Genomic DNA, 14,110 nt, shown 5'->3' on the forward strand with positions numbered 1-14,110 from the left:
CCATACCCCACACATTTTTGATTGCCGACATGCCTGGTTATCTGCTGGGTCAGGGCAAAAGGCTGACATCCTGTGACACCGAGAAGGGACATGGTCGTGCAGCAACATGTGATCGTGCATTGTCTTGCTGAAAAATGGAATCTGGGGTGTTTTGGAGAAGGGGTGTGGCATAAAGTCGCAGGATGTTATTCGCATGGGTCACACTGGTCACAGTGCTCTGGACATGCACCAGCTGTGATTTATGGTGGTACCCAATAGCACCCCACACCATAAGGCCTCGAGCTGGTCCTCTACGTCTTGTGCAGATGCAGTCACTGTGATGCCGTTCCCCTGCCTGTAGTGAACTGAAATGTGGCAGTCATTTTCAAACAAACGGAACCTGGATTCGTCTGAAAACACTATCAGATGCCATTCCTGTCTCCATACACTATTGCCGTCTAGCACGTCTCTGCACATTCGTCAAAGGTAGGAGGAGAAGTAGATGACACGCACATAAGCTGTGCCGTAATAAACGGCAATTGACTTTCACTCCTGATAATTTACAGTGTGTTCCACTGTTGTGCCAGAGCTGAGGAGAACGCAAATGTGTCCTGCAATACCGTTTGGATGAAGTGTCGATCTTCTTGGATGATGGTCTCGGTGGTGCATCCTTCTGTGAACCATTCAGCACACACCCATTGCACTGCTGCACTTTGTGTCTCATGAGAAGCAATTTCCTGGATGGATGCATCACATTCTCTCATGCCAATAATGTGCCCTCTTTCAAACTCACTGATTTGACTGTGCAGTTTGTGCATACTTCTGCGAGAAATAGTGCACATCAGTTCAAGTCACACTGATACATTACCTTCGGTTTATAGCAACAATGCGAGCCAGAGGTACGCTTTACTGGTAGGAGGTATTGCCCCGCGATATCGATGTTGACCTGGAACACGCGGGGAGTCAGAAGTCATTTAGAACTAGGTCAGACGTATGAGAAGGCTGACACATAATAGCCATGTGGTGGTTGTTCAAAAAACTCTGAATTAATTGAAGTATTAGCGGGTTGCATTGATGTGGTGAAAGTGTCAACTGCCTGCTGCACCAATGACATTGTTCCATGTTTATGTCATTTTGCCCACAACACAAAATGGGGCTGCTTGTTTCCACAGTCGTAAAAAATAAAAAAATAAAAAAATCTGACATGTACACTACTGATATAAAGACTATGCATGCCTAAATATCATTGTTGGTTTCAACAACAAAAACTGGGTTGGATTCTTTCTGAGCAGCTCTCGTACAACGTCTGACAATAACAGACTAGGTTGGTTGTAACAGGCAAGTGCATTGTTGATGTTCGGAGTATCTGATCTGTGCGCGAGCGTGTGTGTGCACGTATCTGTTCGCCTAGTGAGAGAGAGAGAGAGAGAGAGAGAGAGAGAGAGTGTGTGTAAACACACACTCTAGCTCCTTGTCAAAGAATTTCTTCCAAAAGCTAGCAAGTTTTCATTCTCTTTTATGTTTGCCTGCCGATTACTCACTATTATGTGACTGGTCTTCTGTACTCCTACATTTTTTTCATTTGGCCAGAACTTTTCTTTATTTGGACGTTCGGCGGAGTTGACAAAACAATACTTTTGCACAAAGCAACTTTTTTTGGGCTTTACTGGTAAATAATCTGTGGAAATATGCATGGCAGAAAGTGTGATGAACTATAATGGTGAGTAACAGTTGGATAAAGTATGGAATCCTGAAGTGTCCAGAATTTCCTCCATATGAAGAAGACTGAGTACGCTGATGGCCACGGCAAGCGGCAGCTCTGTGGACCACAGAGTTCTGCATTCTGCCAGTGAGGGCAGTGTCTGCCATGTAGTATGGTTAGTCAGTCACCACAATCTGAGTGCATACGCAAAATACACACAGTGGGTTAATGAGCTGTGAGATGGGAGAAGTTCCTTTCAGTCTTAGATTGTTCGCATAGTGATGACTGGCAGGTGTCCAGTCCAAATATTGTGGAGTGTCATAGACGATGACCAGCTATAAGCTCGAATCGTCTTATGTTAGTCTATTAGCCCTTTCACTGCTGCAGACGTGCTCTTTGCATTCCCTACTGAGGCGGCTTTTGTTTGTGCTGTACTGCTTGCCATATACTTGTGTGTGTACTGAGAGACTGCATTCCGTCTGATAAGTAATACTTATTGTCCAGTTTTTGGAAAACTGTTCGGTGAAAAATGTGATTCTTGTTCATCTTAGTCTGTTATCTTCACTTGCTAACGATCTGTATTTCTTTTTATTATCCATCATACTTACTGTGCTGCATCAAATTTAGCGAAACATTGCATGAATTTTTATAGAATTTGCAGAGTTAAAAGTGCATTGTGTGAGCTTTGCGTGTGGTTGATTTTTAGCTCACACGTGCAGTGAATGGAATACGGATAAGATGTTGCAATTTGATGTAAAATTGAAAGCAGAACAATCTCATTTCACTCTTGAGTTATTGGATTTTATATCCAAAGGATGGTTGGGCGTGACGTGCCCATTTGTGTCCTCGTGTCTCACGAATTATTCTGTCATGGCAATGGTCATGTCTCATAAATGATTCAAGACACCAGAATGAGGTTTCTTGGAAATGGTAGTGCACAATGAGGTGTGCATACTGTAGGTAAATACTTGAAACTTTTTTATTCACAGAGATGTGGAAACAACTGATCCACAGCAGTGAGAGGTCGACAGCTCAGGACACATTCAGATGTCTGTGGCACTGTTGGAAAATTCAAGCAGCACATATACACATGCACCAAACCTAGGTGTTTCATTAAATCATCCAGAAAGTAAACAGAGTAAAGTCAGAACTAGCTCGTTAAGTGCACTTAGTTTGCAAGTAAACTGTGCCAAGTGATCATTAATGTGTTTTTAAGAATAAAATTATGGTTAGAATTTACAGATTTAAAAATTTGTCACTTACAAATATTTGAATACAATGACTTCTTGATTTATGTGAATAAAAAAAAATTACCTCGGATGTACTTCAAGTATTTTCTTTATGGGAAATAATTGAAACTTTACTGCGCAGTTTCTCAAAACAACCTCATTGTCCTTTACCACCTTTACAATTGAGGTTTTCAAATATTTCCATCACTATTGAAGATATCAAAACAAGTTTTTCCAACTGCACTGGTATTTCAACATTGGCTGCTTTTTAATGGTATGTTTCCAGTGGTGAACATGTCAGTGAAATTTTGTACTTAAATTTGCTCCAGGAATATTGGGAAAATACGAATCCTGAAGACTGCCTGAACAAAATTGCCATATAGTAAACATAATAATAATATAATAGAGGGAAACATTCCACGTGGGAAAAATTATATATAAAAACAAAGATGAGGTGACTTACCGAACGAAAGCGCTGGCAGGTCGATAGACACACAAACATACACACAAAATTCAAGCTTTCGCAACAAACTGTTGCCTCATCAGGAAAGAGGGAAGGAGAGGGAAAGACGAAAGGATGTGGGTTTTAAGGGAGAGGGTAAGGAGTCATTCCAATCCCGGGAGCGGAAAGACTTACCTTAGGGGGAAAAAAGGATATCCATCCACACATGTGTGGATGGATATATGTGTGTGTGTGTGCGCGCGAGTGTATACCTGTCCTTTTTTCCCCCTAAGGTAAGTCTTTCCGCTCCCGGGATTGGAATGACTCCTTACCCTCTCCCTTAAAACCCACATCCTTTCGTCTTTCCCTCTCGTTCCCTCTTTCCTGATGAGGCAACAGTTTGTTGCGAAAGCTTGAATTTTGTGTGTATGTTTGTGTGTCTATCGACCTGCCAGCGCTTTCGTTCGGTAAGTCACCTCATCTTTGTTTTTATATATAAACATAATAATAATAATGATGATGATAATTATTATTACTATTACAGGCTGTGCTGTCAGGCTTGAGATTCACATTCCTTGGCTTTTTTGGAAATATTAGGTTGGTGCATAAGTTTGTAGCATTTTTGCTTTGCATGTTGGTATTCCAGTTGCTATGGATTTATTGATTGTTGTTTTTTATTTGAATTTATGTATTGTCATTTTACCATTAGGAGATAGAGTTTAGCTGTGGACTCTAGAAAATGGACTGCCAAGTGGAGAAATAAGAACATTTCCAACATATTCTTCTGTTTGAGTTCAATAGAGGAGTGACAGCAGTGGAGCCAGCAAGAAACAATGGTACCGTGTATAGGGGTACTGCCATTGGATAGAGCATGACGAGAACATGGTTTTCTCATTTTAAGGTGGTTTAATGACCCATATCAGTGTACTTGAGAACTGGCAAATGTTATGAACTGTTATCATTTCACCATTGTGCTACATATGCATGCAATGGGAAAGGTTGAAAAATCCGGTGTATGGGTACCACATGCTCTAAGAAAAAATCATAAAAATCAGCTGGTTACGTAAGTGCATCTCTACTTGCTCATTGTCATTTGGCTCGTGGACAACACAACCATTCCTCTCCTGTATCATTACTGGTGACAAGAAATGTGTCTTAATGCTAACACAGGGAAAAGAAAGGAATGGTTGAACCCAAACAAAGCAGCTACTCCCTGTACAAAGTCCTATGTGCATCCATAAAAGGTAACGTTATACATCTGGTGGAACAGAAATGGTGAGGTGTACTATGGATTACTTCCCCCAAGGTGTAACCACCACTGCTGACATTTATTCTCAACAACTGAGATGTCTTGTAGACATAGTCCAAGAACAATGACTAGGTGGGCCATAGGGAGAGTCGCTATTCCACAGTGACACCTGACCTGATTCTGCTAAACTGACAAAAGACTCTAATACATGTGTTGAGTGAAGAAGTCATTCCTTACCCATCTTATTCACCTGATCTGGTGCTCTCGGATTTTTACTTTTTCTGCTCTCTATCAAATACCCTTCAGAGACCACCTTATCCTGACAAAACTGCACTCCGAAAATGATTCTACAAGTTGTTTGCCCTAGAACCAGGTGGTTTTTACAGTCACAGAATCTGAGTTATCCGAGTCTTGGCAGACTGTTGTGAATAGTGAACAAGGATATATTATTGATCACTATTGTCTTTTATGTTTATTTAATTTATGGAAAAATGCTATGGACTTGTGCACCGACCCAATACCAATGTGAGATACTATTGTTGCTTAGTATTTCAGAAGACAAAGTTGCAGGCATTAATCATACAGCACAGTACCTGCCACCCGCTTTGTGTACCGTGCTTCTGCATAAGTTTGTCTTGATATTCTGATTGTATTAAAAATGTTCTTTTGGGGACCATCTATTTTTCCTTCTCTCTTTTTTCAGGTCCAGTTTTTTTTCTCAGGTTGTAATGCTTGGTAGAATTTACAGCACAAAAAATGAAGTGTGTTAGTTGTATGACGATGTCTTGGTGAATTCTCAGTTTTATAATACAGTCTTTTTACGAATCATCACTGAATGTTTTCCTCATACAGGCATCGTGTTCGGAGTGGATGTTCAAGTGTAATGATTCGGGCAAGTGCATTCCCTACTGGTGGAAGTGTGACAGGGTGCCTGACTGTGTTGATGGATCAGATGAGGTCGGTTGTAGATTTATGCCGAACCCTCCGACTGACACTTCTGAACATCTACCGGATCCCACAGAAGGTCCAAGCTGCCCTAAGCAACACTTCAGATGCTCTGCAGGTAGGTAACTATAACTCCAATTTTGACGAGCTGTACATTTACTAAATGTGTGAACAGTTACTACGTTCTCTGCGAGACTGGTCACCAGTATCTTTAATTGTACTCAGTTTGTTGGATAGGCACATATAAATGTTGCATTAACCTTCTGTACAATGTAGTTTTTTATATTTTTTCCCCAAAATGTGTTTCACCACTGCTGTGGCAAAGTTCAGGCAGATTGTATTTCATGGTCTGGAGAGTTATTATGTGCTTAGTAAGTGGATAAAGGATGGAAAAGACCCACCGTGGTTTAATAACAAAAGTTGGAAGATGCTGAGAAGATCTATGCATGAAGCATACAACTACTATCACCATCACACCTAGCAAACACCCCACACCCCCTCCTGCGTGTCTGGGGGTTAGAATAGGCTCGAGGTATTCCTGCCTGTCATACGAGGCGACTAAAAGGAGATTCACACTTTTCAGCCTTTATGTGATGGTCCCCAGTAGAATTTGACCTCCATTCTTCAAAATTTTCCCGAAGAGTTAGCCAATTGGGGAAGGGCGCCTTACAAGATGCATCGTTTCCATCGTGCATTGAGATCTTTAGCCCACTTTCTCATTGCCGCATTGCAGTCCTTCCCATGCTCCATCTCGTGGTCAAGGACACCTTCCTGGGTGCGTTTTCCACCATGCACTATGCAGTGTCTATTTCTGCGTCGACGATGACCGTGGACTTCTTTGCACCTGATATCCAGCACGGTAGCCAGTCTGTTGTGGTGGGGCCGCCATGTACCTTGTTGGTTGTAACCCCCTGACCACACAGGGATCGCTCTGCTGATGCCTGCACCGTTAACTCCCCACGTATGCCAAGGTGTAGATGCCCATCCCCCTGGGGCATCGGGATTCCCAGCAATGGCCATCCTGCCAGGTGGCCTTTGCTGTGGCTGGGTGGCACCTGTGGGGAGGTCCCCTGGTCGGTGGCATCAGGACGGATACGCGATGAAGCGTAGTCCATTATCTCTTGCTGGTGGTGAAACACCAGCAGTCTCTAAGCGATCACGAGCTCAATTCAACACACAGAAGTATGACCCCAAATCGTTCCCCTCCCTGGCGACACCATGGGAGGAACGTTAGGTTAAGGATGGCAGTAGATCTTATTTGCTCCGGTACCTTGTATGTTTGAGAGCTGATGGGGAAACTTTCATGACAATGGAGCCGTAGTTTTTTGTTGAGCATTTAGTTCGGGGAGGTGGAGGGCTTGTCCAAAATGAGATCTGGGTCAGTCTTGATCAAAACAGCATCATCTGCCCAGTCACAGGAGTTACTTGCTTGTGACAAGCTGGGGATGTTTCAGTAACCATCACGCCCCATAAGAGCTTAAATATGGTCCAGGGTATCATATTTCACAGAGACCTTTTGCAGTCCGATGGTGAGCTGTGCGCCAATTTAGATCGGCGAGGTGTACATTTCATCCGGCGTGTCCACTGGGGTCCGAAGAATAATCAGGTTGCCACCAGTGCCTTCATCTTTGAGGGTGATACATTGCCTGAGAAGGTCAAGGTGATGGTCCACTGGTGTGATGTAAAGCCCTATATCCCTCCCCCAATGTGGTGCTTTAAGTGCTGGAAGTTCAGCCATAAGTCTTCCCACTATACTTCCAGTGTTACGTGCCGAGATTGTGGATGCCCATCACATCCCAATACTCCATGTGCCCCACCTCCAATTTGTGTCAACTTCGGAGTGCACCATTTGCCTTGCTCGTGTGACTGCAGGATTCTCCAGAAAGAAAGAAACCTGGGCAGACTGACCTACACTGAGGCTAAGAGAAAATTTGAATGCCTACATCCTGTGCGTATGACCTCACCTTACGCCGCCACTACAACAGTTCTGGCACCATCAGCTCTGGCAACCCAGGTCACCTCTCAGAGCCGGAAGACTACACCTGCCCTCTTGATGGTGGGGGGCATTTCCCTCCCTGTTGCTCCTGCACCACCTACTTCGGGAGCAACCCCCGCCCCCCAACCATCGGGGAATTCCATCCTTCTAAGCCAGCGAAGTGTAAGTCTTCTTCAGCTTCTCTCGCTGGGAAGGGGTCCCTTGGGTCACCCCCTTCCCAGGTTTCTTCTAGTACGAAAGACGACACCCGCCAGTGGCTGAAGAGCCCAAAAGCAGCTGGTCGTAGGGCTTCACACTTATCCTCAGTCCTGGAGACTGAGCTAGTGAAGTCCTCCCCGCCAGGGAAACCCAAGGAGCAGTGAGAGAAATCCAAAAAGAAAACCCTGAAGACCAAGGAAAGTGCAGTGGCACCCACACCACCGCTACGCACAAGCTCTGCGGCTGAGGATGGGGTGGAGGTTTGGTGTCCACCCAGGACCTAGATCTCGCCAGACCCTCAAGACACAACAGATATAGACTGCGCAGGCAATAAATCGGTGGCTGCAGGTGATGAGTCTGAGACGTAAACAGCCTCTTTGAATGTTCCATGCCTTCCCAGTCTCATGATGTCATCCTCCAGTGGAATTGCGGCAGTTTTTTTCACAGCCTGGCTGAGCTACAGCAACTGTTAAGCTTTACACCTGATATCTGCATTGCCCTCCAGGAAACCTAGTTCCCAACAATGCAGACCCCTGCGCTACATCTACATATACAAATATTCCGCAAGCCACCCAACGGTGTGTGGTGGAGGGCACTTTACGTGCTACTGTCATTACCTCCCTTTCCTGTTCCACTCACGTATGGTTCGCAGGAAGAACGACTGCCGGAAAGCCTCCATGTGCGCTCGAATCTCTCTAATTTTACATTCGTGATCTCCTCGAGAGGTATAAGTAGGGGGGAAGCAATATATTCAATACCTCATCCAGAAACACACCCTCTCGAAACCTGGACAGCAAGCTACACCGCGATGCAGAGCGCCTCTCTTGCAGAGTCTGCCACTCGAGTTTGCTAAACATCTCCGTAACGCTATCGCGCTTACCAAATAACCCTGTGACGAAACGCGCTGCTATTCTTTGGATCTTCTCTATCTTCTCTGTCAACCCGACCTGGTGCGGATCCCACACTGATGAGCAATACTCAAGTATAGGCTGAACGAGTGTTTTGTAAGCAACCTCCTTTGTTGATGGACTACATTTTCTAAGGACTCTCCCAATGAATCTCAACCTGGCACCCGCCTTACCAACAGTTAATTTTATATGATAATTCCACTTCAAATCATTCCGTACGCATACTCCCAGATATTTTACGGAAGTAACTGCTACCAGTTTTTGTTCTGCTATCATATTACCATACAATAAATGATCCTTCTTTCTATGTATTCGCAATCCACTCCCTGCATCAAGTGCCTATCCGCTGCAGATCTTCCTGCATTTCGCTGCAATTTTCTAATGCTGCAACTTCTCTGTATATTACAGCATCGCCTGCGAAATCCGCATGGAACTTCAGACACTATCTACTAGGTCATTTGTATATATTGTGAAAAGCAATGGTCCCATAACACTCCCCTGTGGTACGCCAGCTCTGCGGCTATAAGGGATATTACAGGAACCGTAGCGACCATAATCGAGTGTCGGGTGGAGTTTGCGTTTATGTATTAAACTCGGTCTGTAGTGAACATGTGCCCCTTCAAAACTCTCTTGAAGCAGTGGCTGTGAGAATGAGGATGACGCAGGAAACAACTGTCTACAATGAATATCTTCCTGCAGATGGTGTAGTACCCCTGAATGTATTAGCTGCACTGATTGATCAACTCCCTAAACCTTTCCTACTTCTGGGAGATTTTAATGCCCGTAACCCCTTGCGGGGTGGTAGCATGCTTACTGGCCGAGGTAGAGATGTTGAAACTTTACTGTCGCAATTCGACCTCTGCCTCTTAAATACTGGGGCTGCCACACATTTCAGTGTTGCTCATGGTAGTTACTTGGCCATTGATTTGTCAATTTGCAGCCCAGGACTTATCCCATCTTTCCACTGCAGAGCACATGACGACCTGTGTGGTAGTGACCACTTCCCTATCTTCCTGACACTGCCCCAGCATCAGGTGCATGGACGCCTGCCAGATGGGCTTTGAACAAGGTAGACAGGGGAACTTTCACCTCTGCTGTCACCACTGAATCTCCCCCACAAGGCAACATCGATGTGATGGTTGAGCAGGTGACTAGCACAATTGTTTCTGCAGCAGAAAACGTGATCCCTCGCTCTTTAGGGTGCCGGAGGCATAAGGCAGTCCCTTGGTGATCGCCGGAAGTTGCTGAAGCAATTGAGGAACGTGGGCGAGCTCTGCAGTGGCATAAGTGACACCCTTCCCTGGAGCACCTCATAGCCTTTAAACGGCTCCATGCCCGTGTTTGTACCTTATCAAACAACAGAAGGAGGAGTGTTGGGAGATATACGTCTCAACCATTGGGTGCCATACGTCACCTTTCCAAGTCTGGTCGAAGATCAAACGTCTTTACAGGTACCAGGCCCCAACAGCTGTCCCCTGTGTTACCATAAATGGCGAGTTATGTACCGACGCAAACGCAATTGCCGAGTACTTTGCTCGAGCCTCTGCATCAGAGATTTACCCCCGCAGCCTTTCGCACACTCGAACGGCAGCTGGAAGGGAGCGTCCTCTCACTCACTACGTGCTGCAGTGAATCCTATAACGCTCCATTTACAGAGTGGGATCTCCTTAGTGCCCTTTCACATTGCCCCGACACATCTCCTGGGCCTGATCGCATCCACAGCCAGATCATTAAACATGTCTCATCTGACTATAAGCGACATCATCTCGTCATCTTCAACCGGATCTGGTGCGATGGCGTCTTTCCATCGCAATGGTAGGAGAGCATCATCATTCCGGTGCTCAGACCCGGCAAAAACCCACTTGATGTGGATAGTTATCGGCCCATCAGCCTCACCAACGTTCTTTGTAAGCTGGTGGAATGTATGGTATGTCGGCGGTTGGGTTGGCTCCTGGAGTCACATGGCTTGCTGGCTCCATGTCAGGGTGGCTTCCATCAGGGTCGCTCTACCAGTGATAATCTTGTGTCCGTCGAGTCTGCCATCCGAACAGCCTTTTCCAGATGGCAACACCTGATTTCTGTCTTTTTTGACTTACATAAAGCATACGACACGACATGGCGACATCATATCCATGCCGCATTGTATGAGTGGGGGTCTGGGGACCACTCCCGATTTTTATCCAAAACTTCCTGTCGCTCCATGCTTTCTGTGTCCAAGTTGGTGATTCCCATAGTTCCGTCCATATCCAGGAGAATGGAGTCCCACAGGACTCTGTATTGAGTGTGTCTCTATTTTTAGTGGCTGCTAATGGTCTAGCAGCAACTGTCGGACCCTCCGTCTCACGTTCTCTGTATGCAGACGACTTCTGCATTTCGTACTGCTGCTCCAGTACTGATGTTGCAGAGCGGCACCTCCAGGGAGCCATCCACAAGGTGCATTCATGGGCTCTAGACCACATCTTCCAGTTTTCAGCCACAAAGTCGTGTGTCGTGCTCTTCTGTCGGCGTCGTACCGTTCGTCTGGAACCCGCACTTTACCTTAATGACGATCCACTCACTGTAGTGGAGACATATCAATTCCTTGGACTGGTTTTCAATGCTCAATTGACTTGGTTCCCTCATCTTCGTCAGCTTAAGCAGAAGTGCTGGCAGCACCTCAATGCTCTCCGTTGCCTGAGCAACACCAATTGGGGTGCAGATCGCTGTACACTGCTGCAGCTCTCTAGAGCCCTTGTCTAATCCTGAATTGACTATGGGAGTGTGGTTTATGGTTCAGCAGTGCCTTCAGCGTTGCATTTACTCGACCCTGTGCACCACTGTGGGGTTTGATTAGCGACAGGAGTTTTTAGGATGAGTCCGGTGACCAGCATGCTGGTGGAGGCTGGTGGCCCTCCACTGCAGATTCCATTGGTTCCTGAGGGGGGGTGGGGGTGGGGGGTGTCCATTGGGTCCAAACCGCACAATAACCCTGGGTTCGGTGTGGGGCGGCAGCAGTGGGGTGAGTGGACTGCTGTAGCCTGTTGTGGGGTTGTGAACCACAGAGGGCTATGGCGGGGACGAAGCCTCCCCAGTTTCATATAATACAATACAATACAGTAGGGCAAGAGAACTGTTCTGTACTCGCAAGACTTGTGTATAACTGGGAACCTGAAAAATTCACATTAGCATTAAATGTGAATTGTATGTCAAAATACGAAAATGCGAATTTGTCTAATAAATACTACCTTTTACGAATTAAGAGATTTTTGACTGCAATATGGGATTGCAAGCAACAACTGGTGCACTGTACTGTTCTATCTACTAATCTACTGATTATGCTATATAAAAAGTTTGTCTATTGCTTTAATGGACTAATGACAATAAAATTATTGTATTTTATGAAAGAAACAATGTATGTTTGTATGCGAACTGAAGTTGGTATTGTGCAGACACTTTAAGGTGGCAATTTCAGGTAGTGGGAGTTTTGAACTGGGGTTGCATGCTGTTCCCCAGAGGTGTAAACTCCATCATTTACAATGTTACTGACCCCGACGAGCAATTGCTTGGCAACTGTTACTGAGTGTTTGCACTGCTTTACATTAGTCTTAGTTTTCTTTTCTTATCTTGAAGTGAGAGAAGAGAATATTGTGGGACTAGGGTAAGTTTCCCACAACATCATAAAGAATAGACATAATCACTATGAACATGTATCAGTTGTGCTTTTGCACAAAAACAAAACACAGATGTAGACTACCCATAAATGGCAAGTGTGGCCTGTTTCCCTACAGTACTCCTGCCCATTAGATGATCAGAGTTCTCATTTGTTTTTAGAGGATCCATTGGGTAGCAAAACTGTGAAAACTTATTCTTGAAGTATCTTCCTTTTAATTATACTCCTATACTCCTGTGTATACTGGAATTAATTAGTAACAAACTGGACAATTACGCGTTACTATAAGACAGATATGGAACAGTTATCATTTGTGCTTCCTGAAAACTTTTGTGGCATGTGTAAATCATCTCAGTTACATGAAAGTAATAATATTCAGTTACCAAAAGTTGTTCTCTGAATTTTTACCATAAGTCTATACATTGGGCCGTAAACAAATTTATGACGACACCTTAAGAGTTGACCGGCTGTAGACATCCATGTGAAGCCAGGTCAGGTTGCTAGCGCATGTATAAAAAGCATCTGAAGTTCTGAACATCCAAAATAAAACGCTTAGTTCTACATGTGGGGTGAAATCTTTTTATGGGCATTAGGCTGTGGTCCGCCGTATATTTTTGTCTCTCCTAATGAGCAGACAGCATCAGAGAGTCTGAAGACTTGGATAGCAATTTGACTTAAACAAGCATTGTGACCCAAACTGTCCTTATGTACCCATGCGTCAGATTGGTACTTGAAACCACGGAGTCGCATAGACGTATGTTACAGTGCTGTAGTGAAGAAAAGTTGGTGCTGTTTGCTTTATTTAGCATTGAGGCCCACAATTTGTTTAACTTTAGTCCTCTTTCTTATCTGTTAAAGGTGGTTTGAAACCAGACAATTCTGGGTCTTAAATAAAACTGCGCAACACACATTGGAGTGACTCTGCGATCTCTAGGGGCGGTCTGATGATGTGACAACCTGACCGTTGCTTGGATACGTACTATCAATTTAGCTTGCTGATCTTGTGTAAGTTTGAAACCACTATCTGGGTCATCGTAACCTGTGACAGTGTCTACAGGATTAGGAGACAAACATAAAGTTCAGAAATATGCCTTGGACCACACCTTAGAACACACACAACAGAATTCGACACTGACCCAAGTACTGACCTAAGGCTGCATCGTATGATCACTAAATTGGCTCCTGTTAAAAGAATTTTAATCCGCCTTCCTTTTTTTGCAGGCGATTGTGTCTTGCAGGCTTGGGTCTGTGACGGAGTTCCCGACTGCAGAGGCGGTGAGGACGAAGCAAATTGCGGCAGCTCGAAGCGGAGCTGTGGACCCGACCAGTTCACCTGCCAGTACGATGGCAACTGTGTGCCGCTGGCGCAGGTGTGCGACGGCCACCAGCAGTGCCCGGATGGGTCGGACGAGTGGAACTGCCAGGCCGCCACTTCACCCAAGCCTCGTGAGTATCAGTACTGAGAATGTCACCGAGTTACTTCAAGCACTTGTGTAAAAAAGTTCAACACTAGTCGTAATATCTCAGACTTATTACATTTGAAAGGTAATATAATGAAGAGACATTTGTATTTGCTGGACTTTTATTGAATTTCCAATTATTTTTATATTTATGATTATCAACAAGTAAACAACCAAATGCATGAAGTGTAAATGTATGCCTGTCAAGATTTCCAAAATCCCTTGTAACTGCAATTGGGCAAGGTACCGAGAATTATTATTCACCTGGCTGCTTTGACCTGCAGATACAGTTTCAAGGACAACGGACACACTTGGAAAGTCATTATCAAACATCAATAAATCAAGGTAAAAAT

General features: G+C 44.7%; 1 protein-coding gene across 2 annotated transcripts in view; it reads left to right on the forward strand.

Annotated features, from left to right (window-relative positions):
- Positions 1–14,110, forward strand: part of LOC124551372 (sortilin-related receptor-like) — a 201,164-nt gene that overhangs the window by 99,164 nt on the left and 87,890 nt on the right. For both annotated transcript variants that reach the window (XM_047126412.1, XM_047126411.1), the window contains exons 20-21: positions 5,454–5,664; positions 13,519–13,743. In XM_047126412.1, the coding sequence (XP_046982368.1) occupies positions 5,454–5,664; positions 13,519–13,743 (436 nt within the window). The remainder of the gene's footprint in view (positions 1–5,453; positions 5,665–13,518; positions 13,744–14,110) is intronic.

Source organism: Schistocerca americana, chromosome 9, assembly GCF_021461395.2.
Source record: "Schistocerca americana isolate TAMUIC-IGC-003095 chromosome 9, iqSchAmer2.1, whole genome shotgun sequence".
Taxonomy (NCBI): domain Eukaryota; kingdom Metazoa; phylum Arthropoda; class Insecta; order Orthoptera; family Acrididae; genus Schistocerca; species Schistocerca americana.